General features: G+C 43.4%; 1 protein-coding gene across 2 annotated transcripts in view; it reads right to left on the bottom strand.

Annotated features, from left to right (window-relative positions):
* Positions 1-2,154, bottom strand: part of LOC115207335 (rho GTPase-activating protein 15) — a 34,337-nt gene extending 32,183 nt beyond the window's left edge. For both annotated transcript variants that reach the window (XM_029774342.1, XM_029774344.1), the window contains exons 1-3: positions 1,725-2,154; positions 306-498; positions 1-201 (exon numbers count right to left, since the gene is read on the bottom strand). The exon at positions 1-201 is cut by the window's left edge and continues 24 nt beyond it. In XM_029774342.1, coding sequence (XP_029630202.1) covers positions 1-201; positions 306-498; positions 1,725-2,021 — 691 coding nt within the window. In that variant the 5' untranslated portion in view covers positions 2,022-2,154. The remainder of the gene's footprint in view (positions 202-305; positions 499-1,724) is intronic.
* Positions 2,155-10,862: the final 8,708 nt, after the last annotated feature.

Here is a 10,862-nt window from a genome sequence, read left to right as displayed (position 1 = left end):
AAATGGAGGTCTGGGGGCCCCCAGGGACCAGCAGATGTCCTGGGGAGGAGCTAGCAGTGTAGGAGGGGAGGGCAGGGAGGGGCATGGTGGGGAAGTGACCCTCTCCACCTCCCAGACTAGGGGTAGGGCTGTGGCTGTTGACTCCCCTGAAGGCACTGCGAGAGTTGAGGTCCTCCATTGACCGACAGAAGGTTTTGAGCACTGGAGAGGAGGAAGAGATGAGGAGGAGAGTGAGTCATTTCTATTAGCAAAAGGGACCATGGAGATCAATTGATCATGGGTCACACACGCATTGGATAACGTACCTGAGTACTGGCTGTTAGAGCAGAGAGAGAGAGATGACTGTATCTGCAGTCTGATGTTGGCAGGGTTACACATGATGTTGTTGGCATTTTGTTGTTGTGGTACTGATGACAGAGGAGTGATGGGTACCTCCACTACGTACGTAGCTGGGACATACAGGGGATTGGCTTTACTCGCTGCCCCGATCCTCCGCACCTGGTAATAATAACAATAATATACCTGGTAATAATAACAATAATACACCTGGTAATAATAACAATAATACACCTGGTAATAATAACAATAATATACCTGGTAATAATAAGAATTATACACCTGTATATTAAACACCTGGTAATAATAAGAACTATACACCTGGTAATAATAAGAATTATACACCTGTATATTAAACACCTGGTAATAATAAGAATTATACACCTGTATATTAAACACCTGGTAATAATACAAATTATACACCTGTATATTAAACACCTGGTAATAATAAGAAATATATACCTGGTAATAAATCATACATAGAACAATAAATGATACATGACATTGAGCGGTACAAACGGTTTAACCCACAGTAACAGTACAGTGACTGACATGCATAGGGAACATCCTGCACACTTCACACCCCTCTTGTTGGAGGAAAGAACCTTTTGCAGGTTTAAAGCTTATTTTTTGCAATTCTATACATTTTGCCGTGTCTAATGTGTATTCATATGATATTTGAGTGACACGAACATTACTATAAAATCTATGGCCTAAAATCCCAAGCTAAAATGTTTTATCTGATATGGGCTAGTTGATCTGGACATTTCTGACAAGTTATAAATATCTCTCTAAAGTACACAATGACTGACATGACAAGAGGAACTGATGATGTACTACCCAATGACTGACATGACAAGAGGGACTGATGATGTACTACACAATGACTGACATGACAAGAGGAACTGATGATGTAGTACACAATGACTGACATGACAAGAGGAACTGATGATGTACTACCCAATGACTGACATGACAAGAGGAACTGATGATGTAGTACCCAATGACTGACATGACAAGAGGAACTGATGATGCAGTACCCAATGACTGGCATGACAAGAGGAACTGATGATGCAGTACCCAATGACTGACATGACAAGAGGAACTGATGATGTACTACACAATGACTAAACTGCAACCTTTTCATTCTACTATTACAAAGATGAAGAGTATGTTGAAAGCCGGACTGATTGAAAAGAAGTCTGCCAACCCACTGTGAGGGCGTAGCAAAGTTAGGGAAACACTGGTATATGTGATATCCCTCTGACCACATGGAGTTTTTTGGGTTCTTGGTTAAGAGCCACGTAGGACACACGGTTTCAAATAGTACTGGTTACACCAGGGCCGTAGTCTATGCTAACTGAGTCACACAGTCAAGACCTCCTTACCTGCCACCAGTCAGTGTTAGTCTTCCTCAGCAGAATAAACCGCTCCCCTTCTCGGATGCAGACCTGTCGTCCGTCTGCCCCACGGTACTGATAGTCATACTGCGCCTCTAGAACCACCGTGCCACTGGGGACTCCACACACCGTGGGCACGCTCACACTGCCGCTCACACTGCTGCTCACACTGGCACCGCTCTCCCTACTGGACACACTGTCCACACTGGTAGTTCTCCCCCTGGTGGAGGCAGATGGCATGGCGGGTGAGGCTGCCGTGGAGCGACTGTAGCTTCCTGACAGCATGGTGGATGCTAGCTCTGACTCGGTCGGCTGGGTCTCAGCGGGGGGTGTTTTGGGTGACGAGGGTGATGGTGGGGATGGTACGGACACTGGCGAAGGGCATCGACATTGACCGGAGTGAGGCCAAAGCCATGCTCTGAAACACAAACGAACAGAACTGGGTTAAAGTGAAGACTGAATATCTATGGCATCACAGATCCATCTGATCATCTCAGGGCCATTTATTAAGCCTAAAACTCCATATAAAGCTCTGGACTATTCAGCAACTGTCACAGATACACACCATAAATTCTCATAAAAATGTCACAGATACATACCATAAATTCTCATAAAAATGTCACAGATACACACCATAAATTCTCATAAAAATGTCACAGATACACACCATAAATTCTCATAAAAATGTCACAGATACACACCATAAATTCTCTTAAAATGTCACAGATACACACCATAAATTCTCACAAAAAACACAGGGTAGTAATTCTTGTATAAAGCAATTGTATTTTTTTTTAAAAAGGGCATTGCCATTTATTTGCAATCATCCATTTGTTCAATCACTCATGCATTTAGAGAGAAAAATAAAAACTGTTCAACCGAACAGAAGCCAAACACACACACCCCTGTCCTGACCACTCTCCCTTACATAGCCAACAGAACAGTCCTCTGAGAGTCGTCTAAGTAACGCAGAGACTGATAGGCAGAGAGGGAATTAAGAGAGGGAAAGAGAGAGAGAGAGAGAGAGAGAGAGAGAGAGAGAGAGAGAGAGAGAGAGAGAGAGGGAGAGAGAGAGAGAGAGAGGGAGAGAGAGAGAGAAAGAGAGAGGAGGAGAGAGGGAGAGAGAGGGAGAGACAGAGGGAGAGAGAGAGGGAGAGAGAGAAAGGGAGAGAGAGAGAGGGGGGAGAGAGAGAGGGAGAAAGAGAGAGAGGGGGGGAGAGAGAGGGAGAGATGTCATCCCTATGGATGTGCTGCTCTTACCCTCTGACTCTTGACTGCTGAGCCACCATTATCCCTGACTGTGAGAGACCACCCTTATCCCTGACTGTGAGAGAGACCACTATTAAAACCTGACTGTGAGAGAGACCACTATTAGCTCTGACTGTGAGAGAGGCCACCATTATCCCTGACTGTGAGAGAGGCCACCATTAGCCCTGACTGTGAGAGAGACCACCATTATCCCTGACTGTGAGAGAGGCCACCATTATCCCTGACTGTGAGAGAGACCACTATTATCCCTGACTGTGAGAGAGACCACTATTAGCTCTGACTGTAAGAGAGACCACTATTATCCCTGACTGTGAGAGAGACCACTATTAGCTCTGACTGTGAGAGAGGCCACCATTATCTCTGACTGTGAGAGAGGCCACCATTAGCTCTGAGCTCCTCTACTTCAGATACTCTCACGTGCACCCACCCACCCACACACACACACACACACACACACACACACACACACACACACACACACACACACACACACACACACACACACACACACACACACACACACACACACACACACACACACACACACACAGCTCTGTGGTTGTGCCTTCAGACCAGGGCAGGCTGGGTAGCAGAGAGAGGAGAAGGGGGAGGAGGGTGGTGGATTCTCTCTCTCTCTGATAATCCACAGCACAGCAGTGTTGAGAGAGAGAAAGAGAGAGAGAATCCACCACCCTCCTCCCCCTTCTCCTCTCTCTGCTACCCAGCCTGCCCTGGTCTGAAGGCACAACCACGGAGCTGTGTGTGTGTGTGTGTGTGTGTGTGTGTGTGTGTGTGTGTGTGTGTGTGTGTGTGTGTGTGTGTGTGTGTGTGTGTGTGTGTGGGTGGGTGGGTGGGTGCACGTGAGAGTATCTGAAGTAGAGGAGCTCAGAGCTAATGGTGGCCTCTCTCACAGTCAGAGCTAATAGTGGTCTCTCTCACAGTCAGGGATAATAGTGGTCTCTCTCACAGTCAGGGATAATGGTGGCCTCTCTCACAGTCAGGGATAATGGTGGCCTCTCTCACAGTCAGAGCTAATAGTGGCCTCTCTCACAGTCAGAGCTAATAGTGGTCTCTCTCACAGTCAGGGATAATGGTGGCCTCTCTCACAGTCAGGGATAATGGTGGCCTCTCTCACAGTCAGGGATAATGGTGGCCTCTCTCACAGTCAGAGCTAATAGTGGTCTCTTATGAAGCATAATAATCTGTGATCTGACTGGTGCCTTGGAGAATTACCGTAAAACCCTCCAAGCAGGCTGGAAGCTGAAACAGCTCACTGTACCAGGTGAGGTTTTTATTTTTATTACAGGACTAATCCTAATATTTTAGATGGAGAACTGAAGCAGGACAAAGACCACTACACACCAGTGATAAACATCTGTTCTGAAAGACTGACTGACTGACTGTAGACATGGAGCTGCACTATCAATCTAATTCACACGATCCATATCGCAAGAGATACATTTCATATACAATATTTTGAAATGCATTTCAGAAAGTCTAATGTCCGTTTTTATAATTTACTCTTGTGTTTTTCTCTCCTAATGTGGCTGCTTCCCACAGACAAGCCCCGCCCCCTGTCACTCAAGCAGCTCAGCTCCTCCTCCTCTCTGTTCGTCACTATTGACCAAACAGTCATGCTGTCAACCCATTGGTCCAAACAAGAACGACGTTGCTTTCCACTTTGTTTCTTAATATAAGTCATTCTATTTCTAGGATTCCAACAGTTTCCGTAGAAAATGGCAATTTTAAAGTTTGTGTGTATGTGTTCTGTTGTAGTTTACACCTGAACCAGCTGACAAGAGTAAACACGTGGACGCTGAAGGGATTCCCAATTATGTCACATTACCCATAGTCCTTCTGCTACCCTGCATGGATCCACACATGGAACAATTCATTACATGGTACAATTCAGTTTATATCCACACTATAGTGCTGCATCTATCTATTGACTATGTCTGTCTGTCCTCTAGTCAGGTAAACAAATTATTGGCACCCATAATAATCTCTTTCTCTGAGGAATTGTATTAGTGTAAAATAATATAATTTCCCTTTTCTTGCAAACAATATAACTCAGTATTTTTATGATTTAATTCATACAGTATTTTTTTCTCATATTTATCAACGGTGCCAATAATTTTGAACCTGACTCTATCTATCTACACTGCCTTCAGAAAGTATTGATAACCCTTGACCTATTCCAAAAATATTTATGTTACAGCCTGAATTCAACATTTATTAAATAAGATTGTTTTTCGTCACCAATCTACACACAATACCCCATAAGGACAAATTGAAAACATGTTTTTAGAAATTTTTTCAAATGTATTGTAAATTACATACAGAAATATCTAATTTACATACTGTAAGTATTCACGTCCCTGAGTTACCTTAGGCAGCGATTACAGCTGTGAGTCTTTCTGGGTAAGTCTCTAAGAGCTTTCCACACCTGGATTAGACAATATTTTCACATTATTCTTTTCAAAATTCTTCAAACTCTGTCACATTGGTTATTGATCATTGCTACACAACTATTTTAAAGTCTTGTCATAGATTTTCAAGTAGATTTAAGTCAAAACTGGAACTTGGCCACTCAGGAACATTCACTGTCTTCTTGGTATGCAACTCCAGTGTATATTTAGGGAAAGGGAAAGGGGGATACCTAGTCAGTTGTACCACTGAATACCTTCAACTGAAATGTGTCGGCATTGTGTTTTTAGGTTATTGTTCTGCTGAAAGGTGAATTCTTCTCCCAGCAGACTGAACCAGGTTTTCCTCTACGATTTTGCCTGTGCTTCACTCCATTACGTTTCGTTTTTATCCTGAAAAACTCCCCAGTCCTTAATGATTACAAGCACACCCATAACATGATGCAGCCACCTCTATGCTTGGAAATATGGAGAGTGGTACTCAGTGATGTGTTGTATTGGATTCGCCCCAAACATAACACTTTGTATTTAGGACAAAAAGCTAATTGCTTTGCCACATTTTTTGCAGTATTACTTTAGTCCATTGTTGCAAACAGGATGCATGTTTAGGATTAGTTTTTAATCTGTACAGCCTTCTTTCTTTTCACTCTATCAATTAGGTTAGTGTTGTGGAGTAACTACAATGTTGTTGATCCATCCTCAGTTTTGTCCTATCACAGCCATTAAACTCTGTAACTGTTTTAAAGTCACCATTGGCCTCATGGTGAAATCCCTGAGCGGTTTCTTTCCTCTCAGGCAACTGAGTTAGGAACGACGCCAGTATCTTTGTAGTGACTGCGTGTATTGGGACACCATACGAAGCGTAATTAATAACTTCACCATGCTCAAAGGGATATTCAATGTCTGCTTTTTTACATTTTTACCGATCTACCAATAGGTGCCCTTCTTTGTGAGGTATTGGAAAACATCCCTGGTCTTTGTGGTTGAATCTGTGTTTGAAATTCACTGCTCGACTGAGGGACCTCACAGATAATTGTATGTGTGGGAAACAGAGATGAGGTAGTCATTAAAAAATGATGTTAAACACTATTATTGTACACAGAGTGAGTCCATGCAACTTGTTATGTGACTTGTTAAGCATTTTTACTCCTGAACTTATTTAGGCTTGCAAAAACAAAGGAGTTGAATACTTATTGAGTCAGGACATTTCAGCTTACATTTTTTGATTAATTTATAACAATTTCGAAAACATAATTCCACTTGGACATTATGGGGTATTGTGTGTAGGCCAGAGACAATAAAATCTACATTTAATCCATTTCAAATTCCTACTGTAACACAACAATCTACACTACATGACCAAAAGTATGTGGACACCTTCTTGTTGAACATTTAATTCTAAAATCCTGAGCATTAATATGAAGCTGTTCCCCCCTTTGCTGCTATAACAGCCTCCACTATTCTGGGAAGGCTTTCCACTAGATGTTGGAACATTGCTGCAGGGACTTGCTTCCATTCAGCCACAAGAGCATTAGTGAGATCAGGCGCTGATGTTGGGCGATTAGTCGGCGTTCCAATTCCAAAGGTGCTCGATGTGGTTGAGGTCAGGGTCTGTGCAGGCCAGTCAAGTTCTTCCACACTGATCTTGACAAACCATTTCTGTATGGACCTCGCTTTGTCCATGGGGGCAATGTCATGCTGGAACAGGAAAAGGCCTTCCTAAAACTGTTGCCACAAAGTTGGAAGCACAGACATGTCTAGAATGTCATTGTATTTTGTAGTGTTAAGATTTCCCTCCAATGGAACTAAGGGGCCCGAACCATGGAACAGCCCCAGACCATTATTCCTCCTCCACCAAACTTTACAGTTGGCACTATGCATTCGGGCAGGTAGGGTTGTCCTGGCATCTGCCAAACCCAGATTTGTCCGACGGACTGCCAGATGGTGAAGTATTTTTCATCACTCCAGAGAACACATTTCCACTGCTCCAGAGTCCAATGGTGGCAAGCTTTAAACCACTCCAGCCGATGCTTGTCATTGCGCATGGTGAGCTTAGGTTTGTGTGCGGCTGCTTGGCCATGGAAACTCATTTCATGAAGCTCCCGACAAACAGTTATTGTGCTGATGTTGCTTCCAGAGGCAGTTTGGAACTTGTTAGTGTGCAACCAAAGGAAAGATGATTTTAATGCGCTACGCGCTTCAGCACTCGGCGGTCCCATTCTGTGAGCTTGTGTGGCCTACCACGTTGTGGCTGAGCCGTTATTGCTCCTAGACGTTTCCACTTCACAATAACAACACTTACAGTTGACTGGGGCAGCTCTAGCAGGGCAGAAATGTGACAAACTAACTTGTTGGAAAGGTGGCATCCTATGATGGTGCCACGTTGAAAGTCACTGAGCTCTTTAGTAAGACCATTCTACTGCCAATGTTTGTCTATGGAAATCGGATGGCTGTGTGCTCTATGTTATACACCTGTCAGCGACGGGTGTGACTGAATCTATGAGCTTCTTCACACTTTTTGTAAAAATACAGTCAGCTTATTACCATATTATATCATATTATTCAAATGTAAACTTGTGTACTTGCTACATCTCAGCCGCTACCTCGACACTCGGCCAACAGTTGCCCCCCTTGAAGCAGGGCAGCGTGGACACAATTGCCTCAGAACTGTCCTAGACGTAGCGTGTGACATAATAAGAAATCAGCCGTAGAAAACGGTTTTATACAGGCTATGATGGAACCAGATTATTTTTCTAATCTTGTCATAGGGTTTTATAAAAAAAATAATCCTGGAAAAACTCCTGGCCCTAGGGAGGATGGAAACATTAAAACCCTTTTCCCAGACAAAGACACAACAACTGCAATTTGTCACGGTTGTCGTCGGTGAAGGAGGACCAAAACGCAGCAGGTACGTGTATGCTCATTTTGAGATTTATTAACTTTCCAAAATGAATACAAAAATAACAAACCACGAGAATGAACGAACAACCAACAAACAGTCTGGCAAAGCCTAAGGCTCAACACAGAACAATCACCCACGAATAACAAACACACCCTAATATATGGGACTCTCAATCAAAGGCAGATAGACAACACCTGCCTTCAACTGAGAGTCCCAACCCCAATCAGCACAACATAGAAACACACTCACCAGACTACACATAGAAATACATAAACATAGAACATCAACCCAAAACCCCGGAAATACTAAATCAAACCCCCCTTTGAACAAACACACCACCCTGAACCACATAAAACAAATACCCCCTGCCACGCCCTGACCAAACTACAATAACAATTAACCTTATATACTGGCCAGGACGTGACACAATTGGACAAAAACTAACAAGACTGAGCTTGCAGTACGCAGGGTACTAGGAGCTAAATCAAACGTTTCCTGACCATTTATTTTTTATGTTCGGAGAACGGAAGTGAAAAGTTTGCCTATTCTGGAAATATACATTTTTAGGTTGCAGGGAGGTTCTGAGAACGTTTTTCTATGGTTCCCCGAAAGGTTTCCTGTGAGGTTTTATTCACTTTCTGAGAACGGAAATTCTAGGTTATTAGAAGGTAAATACATAACATTCTCAGAACGTTTCAATAAGACTTTTAATAACACTGCTAGCTTAGCTTGGGTTAACTGTGAACTTGAAGTACAGATAGGATACATGGATATTCATTTGCTTAGCCATTAATCATGCAAACACATCATTTTTATTGTGGCACGGCGTCAGTGAGATTCAAACCTATGATCTTCTGTTCTCTAGCCATAGAATTAGTCCATAAGCACTCATTTTAGATCAGCTGTGGCCAATTAGTGGACGCGGCCAACACACCTGAACACTCTTCACAAGATAGAGGATAGAGAGGGTTTTGTCGACGCTGAGAACGGAATGTTTGTTTTGAAATAACATTCTTAGAATGTTCCTAATGTTTTCTTGTGGTTTTTATGGAACGTTTTCTGAATGTTCTGAAAACATGGCTTTAAATAGAACCACGAGGAAACCTGCAGAAAACATTATGCAGAGGTACTGAAATTCCCAGAGAAGAACGTTATTTCTTAACGTTTTCGGATCAGTTTGATAACATTACTTTAAATAGAACCGGAGTGCCAGAGAGTGCTCAGAGTGCGCTGTCAGATTTTCCGTTTTGTAAATTCTGAGCGTTTCTCTCTCTGAGCGTTCAGAGCGCACACTGGAAGCTCTGGCGGAGGAGTTGGGTTGTTCCGAGCGTTCTGACCTCAAAACGGCGGTCAAACACCCAAGCTAACTGGCTAAAGTTAGCTAGCTACTTCCAGACACAATGAGAGAACAGCTCACTCTGAACATTTTACTCGCCCTAGCAGAGCTGGTTAGGCTGTTTTCATGTTACCCAGAGGGTTGGTGACTGTAACTGTGCTGCTGGCAACAATTTAATAAAGTTTTTTTTTGCCAACAGTTTACTGACACCGACCATATCAATACGTGTTGAGCGTTTGTGAATTCGTCAGTTATTCTGCGCTCTGACACACTGAGACGAAGGTTGTATGCAACATAACCACAGGCTACCATGCTCTCATCAAGCTCTAAGAAACATATAGTTCTCCGAATATTATGTTTTAGCTGGGTTTGCATCTGTCATTAGAAATAAACCCATACAGTAAGTCATCACTATTGTGCTGATTGATTCATTCATTCCAGTCAATCATTTTGGATTAAAAAAGTCCTAGATAGTCTCGCTACACGAAGTGTGAATAGAAACGAAATTTGATCACATTGAAATGTTCTCAGAAATGTATTTTAGGCTATAAAAACACGATGTTATGTTTCCCCTGGCCCAGATGGGATCAGAGTGCATAGGCTTCTCTAGGCTACCTGATGTTATGTTTCCCCTGGCCCAGATGGGATCAGAGTGCATAGGCTTCTCTAGGCTACCTGATGTTATGTTTCCCCTGGCCCAGATGGATCAGAGTGCATAGGCTTCTCTAGGCTACCTGATGTTATGTTTCCCTGGCCCAGATGGGATCAGAGTGCATAGGCTTCTCTAGGCTACCTGATGTTATGTTTCCCCTGGCCCAGATGGGATCAGAGTGCATAGGCTTCTCTAGGCTACCTGATGTTATGTTTCCCCTGGCCCAGATGGGATCAGAGTGCATAGGCTCTCTAGGCTACCTGATGTTATGTTTCCCCTGGCCCAGATGGGATCAGAGTGCATAGGCTTCTCTAGGCTACCTGATGTTATGTTTCCCCTGGCCCAGATGGGATCAGAGTGCATAGGCTCTCTAGGCTACCTGATGTTATGTTTCCCCTGGCCCAGATGGGATCAGAGTGCATAGGCTTCTCTAGGCTACCTGATGTTATGTTTCCCCTGGCCCAGATGGGATCAGAGTGCATAGGCTTCTCTAGGCTACCTGATGTTATGTTTCCCCTGGCCCAGATGGGATCAGAGTGCA

This window comes from Salmo trutta, chromosome 14, assembly GCF_901001165.1.
Source record: "Salmo trutta chromosome 14, fSalTru1.1, whole genome shotgun sequence".
NCBI lineage: Eukaryota > Metazoa > Chordata > Actinopteri > Salmoniformes > Salmonidae > Salmo > Salmo trutta.
The sequence above is the reverse complement of the archived record's forward strand: the minus strand, read 5'-3'. Positions and strand labels throughout refer to the sequence as shown.